Source organism: Merops nubicus, unplaced genomic scaffold (genome assembly GCF_000691845.1).
Source record: "Merops nubicus isolate BGI_N331 unplaced genomic scaffold, ASM69184v1 scaffold35202, whole genome shotgun sequence".
In the NCBI taxonomy this organism is placed as follows: Eukaryota; Metazoa; Chordata; class Aves; order Coraciiformes; family Meropidae; genus Merops; species Merops nubicus.
Window position 1 is genome coordinate 5,175 of NW_008594997.1, and position 14,813 is coordinate 19,987.

The following is a 14,813-nucleotide window of genomic DNA, read 5'->3' on the forward strand; positions in this document are numbered from 1 at the left end:
TTTAATATGTAGCAGAAGTTATATTTTGCCTCTTAGATGGTATTAACTGCTAAGTACTGTAATGGGGAAAAAAAAGGCAAGAGGGTAAACCCAGTTGTTGCATCTCAGTTTTGTTCTGGGATTTGTATCTTGCAATTTTTTTGCTAAATGAAGTGCACAAGCACACAAATATACCTTTTGGGTTTTCATAATGCAGTTGATATTTTGATGTTAAAGAGTTTATTTTTTTAACCGATTTTAGAATAAATAGTTGTTAATACATTTTGAGTAGGTTTGCCTCTTCAAAAGTTATGTTGAAAGCGCTGCTCTAATTTATCACTATATCTCTATACTTCACTAACCTTTCTTTAGATGAAGAGGAGAAAAACAGCCGAAGTAAGACAAAGCCTCCTGCTAATGAGCTGAGTGAAGGAAGAGCCAAGCCCGTCCGTCATGCTTATGTTCGCAAGCCCTTCTTGTACTCCAAATACTTCAGTGATTCTGACGATGAGCGAACTGTAGAACAACGCCGTCAGTCTATTGTAAGAGTGGATTTTGTTACTGCTCGCATGCTGGCTCCCTAAACCTTTCAGAAGTACAGAAATTCCGTTTCTTATTTGGTGATGGCTTGTGGGGGAGAGTCTTCTGTTTCTTCCTTGTGTTATAACTGCACCCATACTGCACGAGCTGCTCTCCAGCAAAGCTCTCTGCTGGTTATAGTTTGAAGGTTTCTGGTGATGAGTGCCACGACACACTTTCCTGTCTTTTTCCTCTGCTCTATAATGAACAGTATTTTGATGCTGACAAAATATTTACTAATCACATGCAGTGTCTCCACAGAATCACAGAATGTTGTGGTTTGAGGCTTGGAATGGGGGCGGGACCTTCCAGCAACTGGGAGGACCCCGGGTGGGGGTGAAACCATTGTATTCCCTCCCCTTCCCACACACACTCTGATAAGAGGCAGGGAGTGGTTTTTTGTTTCACTCCTGCCTTGGAGCTCGGAGAGGAAAGTTCTCCTTTCACTCCGTGGGACCCTGGAACCATTTCTGAGGGTTTTGTATATTTTATCTTTTGTATTATTCCCCTGGTCTTTATATATATTATTTTCCTTACCTCCCTTTTTCGTTTTCTGTTCCTTGTTGAACAATATACTTCATTTTTTTCTAAAAAGTGTCTCTCTCTCTCTCTCGAGGGGGTGGGGGAGAGGCGAGTACACAGTTCTGTTCCGTGTGGGTCCTGCCCTGAACCCCTTTTTACACGGAACCAGGACACAGAAATAGGTGGATTATTTCTCAAATGAGTGATTTGATAGAGTAAGAACTGCTGCACATATGGAAGAACCTGGTCTTCAGTAGACTTAATGTATATAATGACAATTTGGATGAATAAAATAGATGATATCTACCTGCAGCCTGCCTTCAGTGGGGCTTTCTGTAGTTCAGGGTTCTGTTTGCTGCTTCATTAGATCATCTCTTTACAGACATAGTTCTTGCTGTCTGTGATATCAGTAGTTCGTAGTGTGTCTGCAGCTATTGGGAATGGCAAGAGAGGTTTAAGCATGTTCACTGTGTTCTGTGAAAGAAAGACAAGCACAGAAGAAGGAGTAGCAGTTCTTTTAGATCTTTCTTCTTTGGCTAAATATATGGTGTTTATTAGTTGTATATATATGTTTAATATATCTACACACTATGTATATATTACATATAAATGAATAAAATAAAAAATTAGATATTCTTTGAGAAGGTCTTCCTTAGCCTCATTCTGCAGTGGCAGGAAAACTTGAATTTGGCTAGTTTTTCCTTCATCAAAATATTCCATTAAATTTCATATAATGATTTCTAAGGACTGTTGAAATATGTATTTTTTTTTTTTTAGCTTGCCTTGAGTTATGATGGTCTGTTTTCTGTGGGTTTTAGACTCACATTTGTAGTCAAAGAATATTCTTTGACCTAGTTATATCTTGTTTTCCTTGGTTTTGTATCTCCAGGCCAAAGAAAAAGAAGAGAGACTCCTAAGAAGACAAATTAACAGAGAGAGGCTTGAAGAAAAACGTAAACAGAAAGCTGCAGAAAAAACAAAATCCCTGAAAAATGGAAGTCAAAATGCTAAAGGTATGAGAAGTATGGCATTTGCCCCCAACACCCTCCTCTCACTAGCTCATTGTGGGCAAAAACATTAAGCTTAAAAGTACTAGTATAGGTCTCTACTACTTTCCCTTAAAACCTCAATATTTCAAGTGAAGTAACAGAAAAAAGTATAATTCAAGTGAATATATAGAATTTTGTATTAATAATGTTTTCATACATCCTTTCATATATCATTACTTTGCTTAATTGCAGTGAATACCTATATGCACGAGTATTTTCTGCAACACATTAGTACTCTGTATTGCTTTCAGTCACTTTTATAGCTGAAACAGTGATGCAATAACATGTTTATATATTTCATTGTGTATTATTTCAGGAAAAAGTGTCTTGAACTTAGAAGAACCTTCATCAAGAAGTCTTGAGTCAAAAGCTACTGTTACCAGCATTAAGGATGTGCTTAAAGAACAGAAATTTTTAGAAAAAAAAGTAGCCTTGAGCAGAAAAAGAAAAAGAGATTCAAGGTACTCATGTATTTGCTCAAAAGGAGTTTTTATAAGGTTTTGAATATTAATTTTTGCAGATTGATAAGGTTCTCTTCAACTTTGCCATTATCTTTACCCATTGTAAAATTTTCCTCAAAAATATTCACATAATTTTGTTACTGAGAAGCATGAAGTTCAGGCAGGAGATTATAGGTACTTAAATATATTGCAGCTCACACAGCAGTAACAGCCTGTATGCTTTTCACACACAGAATGGTAACAGAAGCATGAGAACAGAGAGCTTTTAGATGTTTGTGCATTTAATATGTCAGTCAACTTGGCTTGGTCTTTAAATTGGTGTTTTACATAGACATTGTACATGTGAACATATGGGTTATGTATGGGTCAAGGAGATCCCTTATCTATGTTAAAGGGAAAACTGTATACTGATATCATCATACTGATATTCTCTGCTTTAAAGCACTGATATCCAGAGGATATTTTTGAAGTTGGTACATAATTTTCCAAGGAAAAAAAGCTTAGACAAATTGGCTACTCAAAAGTTGTGTGATCATCTTATATTTCAGTATTTTTGGTGTGTGTTTCTCTCACTCCTTCAGCTTTAAAAGCAGAAAGTTTACAAACTAGTGTTAGACTGATACTGGTTTTTCCTGTTTTTTTAATTGTCCAAATATCTGTTTCAGGCATGTTGAAGATGGCTGCAAAAAGAAATATGAGCCACCTGAAGAAGATCCTAAAGGAATGCAAAAGACAAGTGAGGTATGTGTCTCTTAAATGTAACCTTGTGATCTTCCTTTTCAAGTGTAACAATAATTCTTCATATAACCATAGCATTGGACAGATGAACAATTGCTGTAGTAATGTTTTCTAAGTTCCAGTAGCTGGTAGAATACACAGTGTATGTATTTGGTGCTGGTGCATGTGGTAGTAGAGCACGAGATACAGTTTAAGCCATGTTCTATGAAAAGCATGTTGGTTTTTTAAAAAGAGCAAAGTGTGTCATACATGCAAAGACTTGAGGGCCTTGATCTATTTAAACTTCTCACTGAGAAGTTAAACTAAACGTAGTCCAAACACTAAAAGAAAAGGAATTGTTATGGTGAGAGCTTTTACCAACAACATCATTAAGGAAAAAAAAGTGATACTTGGAAGTTCAGATGGAAGTCTTGATTTATCTTTTGTGGGTTTGGGGATGTTGTTTGATTTTAGTTCGTTTTAAACAGCATAATGGCTGTTTAAAGTAACTTCTGGAGTGCTTGAAATTGTGATGGTCCATTTAAAAATCCATTTAAATCATTATAGGAAGAAAAATCCCTTTGTAAAGAAAAGATACTCAAGTTCAAACAGAATGGTTAAAGTTAATTTCTGTGGTTTTTGCATTTTCCCACAATAGCAAATAGTTGAAATGAAAATGGCAGGTTTCATTTTCTCACTGCATTTTAGGTGGGATTTTATTACAATGTTAAGCGTATTCTCTAGTGTGTTTTTTATGGAGAGTTTGGCTTTAACTATTCTGTTTGGTCACGTGGTGAAGGAACTGTGTTGTGTTTGCTTATATATATAAAAACTTTATTTTGTAGATCTGTGAAAAAAGTTCTTCCAAAGAATTGAAGCATAATCATGGGAAAAGTGAAATCTCTAAACATCTTAGAAGACTTTCAGAATCAGTACATTCAGCTGAGGAAAGCAAAAGTGATTCTAAAGCAGAAAAAGAACATAAAAGAAAAACCTCCACTGCTCTTCAGGTTGAAGGAGCCCAGCAGGACAGTGAACCAAGGGATCCAAAAAGACAACTGAATAAAGCAGAAGTCAGTATTGAAGAACTACAGAAGCAGAAATCCATATTTAAAAATGAAAAGCACCCAAAAAAAGATGGTGACACAGAAATTCAACATATGAGAAATGCTGCCAAAAAAGAAGCCAAGTCTTACAGAGATAAAAGTGAAAAGGAGAGAACTGCTTCAGAAGATAAACTTTCTTTAAAGCACAAATATAAAGGAGACAGTATTCACAAATCAAGTGAAGACGTTGAACTCCATTCATTTGAAAGAAGTTTGAAAGGAGAGGATGGTGGTCAGAAACATAATCAACAAATAAAAGCTTCCTCAGATGACAAATCTGAAAGAAAAAGTAAACACCGGAGTGAACGGAAAGTATCAGTAACAGGAAAAGATGGAAAAAATACTTCTGAATCAACTGTAAAAGCTGAAGAACTGCTCCATAAGGAAAATAAAAAAGACAGACGTCTCTCAACAGAGAAATCCAGAGCAGAATACAAGTCCAAAAGGTCCCTGAGTGATTCTAGACCACAGAAGGATTCCCCAAGTGCCTCAAAGCAACTTCATTCTGCATCACACAGAAGGAGCGAAAGCTACTCAGAAGATAAACATGAAATGGAATCAACCAACTCTGATGGTAATTTGAAACAAGAAGATGGTGTTCATAAAGACAGACGAAGATCCAAGAGCCTTGCAGAAGACAAGATTTTGCTGAAGTCTAAGTCAAAGAGTCATAGTAAACAGTTCAAAGCATCTGAAACGGAATTACTGGAAAGTGTAACAAAACGAGAGACTGAGAAACTAGACAAAAATAAGAGCATGGAAGAGAATGATTCGGATAAGCAGCATAAATCCAAGAATGAAGACAAAGTTTTTGAGGAGAGTGGTGCTGAGCTCGAGCTTGTAAGTGGCACAAAATCAACTCAAGGACCACAAAAAGACTTTAGTCACAGAGTTAAGTTACATTCTGGAGAAAGAGGATCTGTAAAGGAAAAGTGTAGAGTTGATAAAGATGTAAGCAATTCCAAACTAGAAAGAAGGTTCTCTGCTGAAGGTCACAAAAGCAGAAATTTGAAGCACAGCAATAAGGAAATAAAGAAGAAGGAAGAGAGTATCAAATTGGAAGATAAAAATATTAAAGAAGTTGATGGTGGGCATGAAAAAGTGTTGAGCATCACAGTGGCAGTGGATAAAAAACAAAGTAAAAAAATACCCTCTGAAAACAGAAAAGGCAGTATATCCAAACAAGATATAATTGGAGAGGAAAAGCCATCAGCCAGCACCACTGAAAGCAGCCGTACTCCAGCCTCCCAGAAGTCAAGTATGAGTAATGATGATTTACATTCTGGTCATGACAAAGAGCTGATGGAATTAGATTTGGAACAAACAAAAGTACAGGAAGTATCTAACACTGAAAGGAAAAATGTTCAAAACTTGTTTCAAACCACAGATGCTGAGTATACATCAAAACAAAAAATCTCTCTCTCAGTTTCAAATAAGGAATTAAAACACAGCTTGGCAGGTTCTGGAGGTTGTGAATCACAACTTCTACCTGCAGCTGAAAAAACTGTTAAACAAGAAGATATCTCTAATAAACAAGTTGGTGCCTTAAACACTTTGTCCAAACAAGCTTCCATGGATCAAGGACCCAATAAACAAGGGGCTTATAAAATGAGTGTTGTGTATGAAGCAAGTGATCGAATCTTACTGAATGTTCGTAGTAAGGACCAACCTTCAAAAGATAGCAGAAGACCAAAGAATTTAAAAACTGTGATAAATTCTAATTCAGATGATACTCCTTTAGCAATTACTTCCTCCAGAGAAAATACTGCTGATGCAAAGTCCATGGATACGGACATCTCGGATTTTACATATTCTTTGGACAGCTTGTCTAAAGAATGCTATAATTCAGATGGGACTTCTTTATTTGAAGATACTTCCATCTTGAAGAATGTTGCAGGAGCACAGGGTGTTTGCATGGAACAAAAAGACAGTGTGGTGCTGAGTTCTATCACCAAAGGTGATGATGACATCACCAGCATGGCAAACAGGTTAGAAAAAGATATCAAGGTATCCCAGCCTGATGAACAGGCAATGGAAGACAGTATTGTTGAGGTACCTAGTCAAGAAGATTACAATGAAGCAGCAAAGTTAGAAAGCACTCAACAAAATGAGTTGAAAATGAGAGAGGAAAACTTGATGACTGATAAAACTGAAGATTGTGGAGATGTAACAGCAAAAGAACTAAAAAGAAAAGGAGATTGCTTGAATATAGATACTTCCACAAAGGGAGAAAGGAGCACAGTGGTGGATAATGTTGAAAAGAATGAGGTGCATGATATTGATGATACGATACAATCTTCCTCTGTGTTAGTGCCTAAAAGAGTTCCTAAGGAAACAGTCAAAGGCTCTGTTATAGACAGTGGGCAGGACGGGAATAGTGTGATTGGCATGGAAGATAAAAATGAAAGCAATGCAGTAGGTACCAGTGCTGGAAGTAGTAAACTTAGTTTGTTGTACAACAGCCTACAAACAACTCCAGCCACTGTGATAGGAACTAGCACAGAAAAGGTCATTGAGAGCACTGTGATGGCCACTAGTACAGGAGAAGAAAGAGCTGAGGGTGCATCACATTCTGAAAAGGACAGTGATGCTACAACCACTTGCTCAGAAGAAGAAAGTGAGGTGATGGTAATCTGCACAAGCATAGAAGCTGATGAAGGTTTCACAACGGGCATATGGGTAAAAAGTAGCGAGGGCGGCAGTTTCATCACAGGAGCAGATATTGGTGAGTGTACTGTTGCAGCAGCTGAAGAAGGTGGTGGCAGTGTTGTCACTGAAGGATTAGCAGAAAGTGAAAGTTTCCTAACGAGTACAGAAGGAGAAGAAAATGGTGACTGTACCATGGTTGATGCAGAAGAAAGTGGTAAGGGTTCAGTCAATGCAAGCGGAGTAGAAGACGGTGTCAATAGTGCCGGGGCAGAAGAAAAAGATGATGCTGTGACTAGTGCTGGCTCTGAAGAAAAGCGAAAGGCCTCAACTTGTGTAGATACAGGGAAATCTGAAAGTTCTGTATCCTGCTTAGGTGAAGTGGAGAGCGATGGAGCTGTAACAAGCGCAGGGACAGAAACAGGTGAAGGGCTGACAAGTGGTGACAGTTCAGGTGAATTTAGGGGCAGTGTGAGAGCTGGACAAGTTAAAGAACTTGAAGGTACTGTGACCTGCACAGGTGTGGAAGAAAGAGGTCATAACTTCGTCATCTGCTCAGTGACTGGTACAGATGCCCAAGGAGAAAGTGCCGTAACTGGTGCATGTATTACAATGGTCACAAATAACAGTGCCACAACTGGAACTAGTGGTGACAAATCTGAGGATACTGTGAACGGTGAAAGTGCAGTGACTAGCACAGGCATAACTCCCGAAGATGATGCTGAAATTTCAGTTGTCTGCACAGGGCTAGAAGACAGCAATGAGGGGTTTGCAGTTTGTTTAGAAGCTGAAAAATGTGAAAGTCTAACGGACAGTAAAAGGGTAAAGGAAGAAGCCAATATCACTACACTCAGTGCAGGTCCATGTGATGATGAAGGTTTTGTGACCAGTACAGGCTCAAAAGAAGAGGATGAAGAAGGTGAGGGCATCGTGACTAGCACAGGAAGAGGAAATGAAGAAAATGAGCATGCTTCCACTTGTACAGGAATGGAAAGTGAAAATGCACTAATTCGTATAGGTGCAGAAGAAGGTGAAAGCTCCATTATCTGCATAGTTGCTGAACAAATGGAGGCTGAGTCAGGAGTGGCTGGCACAAATATAAATAAACTTACTGTTGACAGCATGACAAGTGCAGAGAAAGAGGCCACTTGTGGCACGAACTGCAAAAATGATAAAGGGATTGTTGAAAGCAGTGTAACCAGTGCAAGTGCTGCAGATGAGAGTGCCCTGACTGCGCACATAGGAACGCATGAAGGTACCTTGATCCCCCTAGATGCTGAGGAATGTGAGAGTCCCATGACTAGTGCTATGACAGTGCAAGATAAGAGTCGGCCTGGTGCTGAAGACAAACACGGGCATGCCATGACTTCCTTTGACAGCAGAGAGCTTGATGCCTCTATAAGTAGTGCAGCTCCAAAGGAAGATGAGAATTCTTTTATTCCTGCTAACAGAGAAGAAAAAGTAAAAGGTGATATCATCTCTACCAGTACAGTGGAAGAAAGTGATGCTCCTTTACATTCAGCCGTGGATGCTGAAGAAGGTCCACTTGCTGTTGTAAGAGCAAATGAAGATGGCGAAAGCTCTATGATCTTAATAGACTCTGTAGACACGGAGGTGCCTATGCCCAGTACAGCTACAGAGTTTAAAGAGTGTGTGCATACTTTCAGCAGTAAGCAAGAGAAAGACGAGTGCACTATGATTTCCACCAGTATTGTGGAAGAATTTGAGGCTCCTATGTCAAGTGTAGCTGTCGAATATGATGGTCAGCTTCACTCTGTGAAAACAGGAGAGATAAATGAGACTGGTATGGTTTCCATAGATATGGAAATATATGAGGTTCCTATGCCTAGTGAATCCAATGCAGGAGGAGATGATGATGATGATGAAAGTCACCCAACTGCTAGCAGTAAGGAAGAAAAAGATGATTGTGCTATGATTTCCACAAGTGTTACGGAAGAACAAGTAATTCTTATGTCAAGTGGAGTCACAGAAGAGGCCATTGAACGTGTTTCAGACACAGAGTCAAAAAGTGAAACGGTAATGATCTCTACAAGTACAGCAGAATGTTTCGAAGCTCCAGTGTCTAGCGTAGCTATGCAAGATGAAACCAAACTTACTGCTTCAGAAACAGAAGGAAGATACGAAGCTGCTATGATCACTACAAGCATGACAGAAGAATGTGAGATAGTGCTGATCAGTGCAGCACCCCAAGCTGAAAGTCAGCTCATTGTAGCAGAAGGAGGTGAAGATGCCATTATCTCTCCAAATGCATCGGAGGAATGTAAGATTGTGGAAGCCACTGCAACTGTAGATGAACAGTATGGGCTAGCTGCTTTTGATGCGGATGCAAAAAGCAAAGGTTCTGTTATTTTTGTGGGAGAATGTGGAGCTCCTATGCTGAGAGTTGCCACCAACAGTCAAGATGAACACGCAGCTTCAAGTATAGAAGATAAGGAGGAGGGAGCAGTTATCGCTCTGAGCACAATGGAAGAATGTGATAGTCTCTTCACCTTTACAGTCATAGAAGAAAGTCAAGTTGCTGCTGAGAGTACAGAAGTGAAAGAGAAAAGTGGGGAAATCTTTAATACTGCTAACCAGATTGAATGCATCCTGTCAACTACAGGCCCTGAGAAAAATTGTAATTCTTTGCTTGCCATTGGTAGAGAGAATGAGACCCATACCCATGAGAATGGTATGAGGGGAGAATCGGCAACATCTCAGACCACAGTAGACAATGAAATCACAGAAACAGATGAAAATTCAGTGAACCTCATGAGTGTAGATGAAGCCCTTTGTGTGGAGATCAGTACAGAGAGTGCTGTGAGTCCAAGTCTTTCCTCAGAGGCAAGTGAGGATGATACACAAGCTGAAGATGTTTTGCATGAGGATGTTAGGTCAGAACTCTCTTGTATGATTTCAGAAACAGCAGTAGAGAGTGAAAATCTGAGGAACGGAAACCATAAATTTAACTCAGACTTGCTTTTAGAAAGCGACTTCTCTGAAACAAGGACTCACCTGCCTAGTGCACAGGCTCCTTCCTTAGTTTCTTCAAATGAAGGCACTGTAAATACCAAACATGATGAAGTGACAGTAGAAGCAGAATTAGGGGGAAAAAGTGGCTCCCCCTTATTGCACGTTGAAGAGCTATATGGCAGTGATAACAAAACGAACTTGGTCAAAATAGATGATACTGGGATTGAAGTTACTTTTCAAAAAAGTAAAACAAACTTGAATTCAGGTGAGGATTCATTTTCTTTTTTTTTTTTCCCAAATTTTCAGTTCATAAGCTATCATAAATAGATGTATTTTACTGTTATTATAGTTAGAAATAACTTACACTGTTCAAATATACCAAATTTCTTTGTTGGTTGCAAAGTATCTATTAATAGTATGCTTAAGAATTGATAAATATTTAAATAAGCTGGAGATTCTTGGAGCAGAGGAGTGACTGATCACAATTACATGAGGTATGTTGGAATAGAATTAAATGTTATTAGTGTGCAAAAGAGTTATTAAAATAAATTGTGAGGTAGGGATAATTACTCTGGCATTATAGATGGGTTTTGTTAGTAATGTGTTTTGAAATTCAGAAATGTTTTTATAGGAAAGAGGATGCATTTCCTTTAGATATATGTTCAACATTTTTAAAAGGTAACTTCTTTGTGATTTTGAAGGTTCAGAGTGGCCATTCTGAATTACAACTGCAGATTTTCTCTGGATGGTCACTTAATGGTCATATTTAGATTCAACCTCTTACACTGAATTTTTTGTTGTGAATACTTTTGAAATGGCCTTCCTTTGTTTTACAAAGACATCAGTCATCCTAAATAAATGAGTATTTTAAGTAAACGATGATAGATACCTGTTTTAAAATAGAAAACTTCAGTTATGATAGCACGTGACATTAAGGGTATCATATTTTGTTTCCAGATATGTTTTTCTGGAATCTAACTTTTGAAATAAACTTGCATGGTTGTGAGTTCCTAAAATACCGTGTAATGAACATCCAGCTATTTTCAGACTTTCTCCTTTTTGACCCTTTGGAGTAGGTGAAGCACCAAGTTTATGCAAATAAATTCTGTAGATGCCATAATGAAATCAAGATTATGACTTCATTATAAATTCTGGAGGATTTAAACTGTACAAAAAATAGTAGAGAAATATTTCTTCATACCAAAGTAAGTGAGCTGATGCCAATTAAGTTCTACTTTTAAAACCTTTTCCTTCTCATGTCTGTCTTTGCTGTTATTTCAAAAAACATTTCATAATGTGGTTTTTAGGTCCAGTTTCTCAAAGGTTGGCTTTATTCTCTAGTAGCATTGATATTTGGGGTGAGAAAGCCGACTGCAGATTTTGGGTTCTTAGGAATTTGTCAAGGAAAGATGCCCATCAAAAATACTTAAAATGTTACTCAGTATTTATGTACTCAGAGACAAACATGAGCCATGAAAATGTAAACTGCTACACAAGTATTTCCGCTTGGTGCTTTGCTCAATCCTGATTGGCCATTGATTTAGCCTCTCTAAGTACCAGTGATAATGATAATCTTATTTTGTGGACCACAACCACAATTTAATCACTTCACGTGCATTATTGGTGAGTTACCATGTTATAACTCTTTGTTTAGGAGGGGCTTCTGAAATAGGTGTCCAGCTACACTATAGAAGTGATATGAAGGTGCTGTCTGTGTCACCTGTTTCTCAGATGCTATAAGCATACAGCTGTTCCCATGAGGAATGAAATGGGTGGGGTTTTAAGATTTTCTGAAATTGCATTGCCACTAACAGGAGCTACGGAGCTTCCACTCTTTTTGGGAATTGGATAGATTCAGTAGTTATGGTTCTAGAGTATTTCGATCTTAATTGTCACTTAAAGACAAATATTATTCATAGTATTAATTATTAGCTCTGTGTCCATTAATACAGAGATAATTTGATCTGAAAATCTGTTGGTGGTGGTTTTTTTGTTTGTAAGCTTGGGGGAGGGAGGGGTTGGGTTTTTGTTCATTTGCTTGCTTTTTTAAAAGAAAAGCACAAAAGAGAGCCAAATTCAGAAATCATAAATAAGCTGTGGTAAATTATGATAACCTGTATTTTCCAATCCTTTATTGTACTTAAGGAAAATACAGAAGTACTTGTGTTCTTGCAGATGCCATGTTGGTCTCTTTTCATCCTGGTTTGGTGAAGACAGACTTACTGTTGTTTCCTTTGCCTGCAGGAAGGGATTAAATTTGTGTGCTGTGTTCATGAGGTGGTACTGAGAAGTAGCATCCTACTGTAGCATGAGATAAATACAGCATAATATAATCTAATAATTTGACATATTTGTATTTCATTAGGCAATAATGCAGCTTTACCAAAGTTGGCAGAAGAACTAGAACTTGAAAGTAACTTGAGAACTGTCGAGGTATTTGTTATTTTGAAAATTTTGATTATACCGTTTCTTATGTAATTCCACATTTTGATTTTTTTTGTGTGTGGCAAAAATGGCATTTGAGCTTCAAAACTTTCAAAGGGTCATTTTTCAGATAATTCAGTTGTACTTTTCTATGCAGCTTGTGTTTAAATTGTGGGCTGTCCATGTTATTCTGTGGTAGAACCAATTTCTTCCTTCAGCCATGCTCCCTGTGTGACCATGACATACAAGTTTGGGTTTTTTTTAGAGTGGGTCATACTGTGTGCATGTTGCTTGTGATAGTGCTTGTAAAATGGTCATACATGCCTTGGACCAAAGCTGGGCCTGCCTGTTTGTGTATCAGTGCCACATCAGCTTCAGTGTAGTGTGATGTGCTGATTTTGGGTTCCAACTGCAAACAGCTGTACTGTTTGCCAGCATAAGATGGTCCTAGAGTTGGTATAGCAATGTTCACATGGCACTGTCTGATTTTACAGTATCCAAATATGACTTAAGTAGGCTTGACTCCGTATAGCATAATCGGCTAGTGGGCTCATCTGCAACTTGAATTTAAAAACAAAACAAAGACCCAAAACACACGAGTTGAAAAGAGTTCATTGTACCTTGGTGTACATTGCTGATATACGTTTTTCTGTATATGTGAACATTTCTAGACTATTGCTTATATTTGGAACTCATTTTAGAGTAGGCACCTTGACTTCCCGAGATTTCTCTTGAGAACTCTTGTAAAACTAATCTCTGATACCTGTGTGAACTCTAAGGCCAAGGTTGGGCACTCTACCATTCAACAGTAACATGACTTAGTTCTGCTAGTGCTCCTTATTTGTGCTGCTGTCTTACTAAGAGAGCTTTTGAAGGCTTTTATAGATTATGATGATGATAAGACAATGTTAATCATGACATGAGGGCAAGAAGTGAGACATATTTGTTCTGCATGTCTGCAATGTTTTTGTTTCTTTTGATTTTGTGTTTAACCACAACAGCCTGGAAGTCCAAGAAGTGAAGAGGGATGTGTGGATCTTCATGCTAAAGAGCTTCAAAAAGGTGACTTTTATACTGAAAGCAATTTATTTTTCATACTGTTATTTGTATTATTTCTGATGGGAGAACTGTAGATTTGAACCATCCTATATGTAGAGGGATTGAACCAAAACCTGCAGAAATCTTGAAATGTTTCTATTAGCTCATGTGGTTTTGCATTTGGTTTGTGGGAAAGAAAGTGTGTCAGGCTTTTCTTCCAATATGATATGCTGAAAAAAAAGGTGGAAAAACATTTCAGATTATAAAAAAGTAGACCGGTAACGTTCTATTTAAAATGAGTAAACACAGAAAAATGTTTGCTCAGGAAAGACACAGAAACTTCCCCAGGGAATAGCTTTCTTCTTTATAAATGCAAAACACATTTGTTTTGGGTGTTATGACAGGACCTGTGAGGATATGACAAGAGTAAATACTGTATGACTTAAGTCAAAGATTTTACAGGAAAAGAGTTATGTGGGTGGTGTTTTTTTTTTTTCTTGATCTCCAGAACATGAAAATATTTCTGGCCATCCCCTGAAATTTAAAGAGCACTTGTAGGTAACAACCTAGCTAGAAATCTCAATTAGTCAGAAATCTTAATTAGTCAGCTTGGATCTATGCTCAGTAGTTCTGATTCCACATATTAAATTAATCATCAATAGGGGGGAAAAAAAACAAATCCTGTTTCCCAAACCCACATTATTCTAAATTGTCTTGCAATTGTTTGGCTTTCCTACTAAAGCAGGAACAAAGCCCTACTTTCTTCCCATGCTGAAGGACTTTTGTGCACCAGATATATTACAAAGATGTGTACAACACTACCAGATGAGAGCTAATCCTCAGTTAATGGAGTAACAAGCAAAACTATAGTGAATTCCAAGAGATACCTGTGATACTGCTGCATATAGAGTCCAAAGAGGTTAAAGATGTATTTCCTCTTACAGAAAATTGCAGCTGAGAGCGTAAATGCTGTGAAAGGACACACTGTTAAGCTCACGTCTAAATTTTTGGATGTGCATGCCCAAATAACCATTTACCAAATAGAAAACAAAAATAGGAATAAGGTGAGATGGGAGCATTGCTATAAAACTTTGAATTCCTTTTTATTGTTGTGATAGTAAAATTCACATGCCTGGTTTAATGGTGGTGCATGTTCACCTCAGTTGTAAGAGACATGCTCTACTCAGGAGCAAGAACACGTAAACCTTGAGAAAGGGATGGAAGAATGTAGTCTTCAGGACAGCACGTCCAAAACTTGAACCAGTTCTTCTGCACTGTGAGGTTTCTTTGAAGTGTGTGAAAAACTCTGCCACTTCACA

The 14,813-nt window shown here is 37.9% G+C and overlaps 1 protein-coding gene across 1 annotated transcript in view; it reads left to right on the top strand.

The window, feature by feature from the left end:
- BOD1L1 (biorientation of chromosomes in cell division 1-like 1) overlaps positions 1-14,813 on the top strand; it is a gene marked incomplete at its 5' end in the record, with an annotated part of 36,030 nt that overhangs the window by 5,077 nt on the left and 16,140 nt on the right. Inside the window, 7 exons of the mRNA XM_008935934.1 lie at positions 352-521; positions 1,970-2,093; positions 2,446-2,590; positions 3,256-3,331; positions 4,153-10,297; positions 12,398-12,473; positions 13,448-13,518. Of these exons, the coding sequence (XP_008934182.1) occupies positions 352-521; positions 1,970-2,093; positions 2,446-2,590; positions 3,256-3,331; positions 4,153-10,297; positions 12,398-12,473; positions 13,448-13,518 (6,807 nt within the window). The remainder of the gene's footprint in view (positions 1-351; positions 522-1,969; positions 2,094-2,445; positions 2,591-3,255; positions 3,332-4,152; positions 10,298-12,397; positions 12,474-13,447; positions 13,519-14,813) is intronic.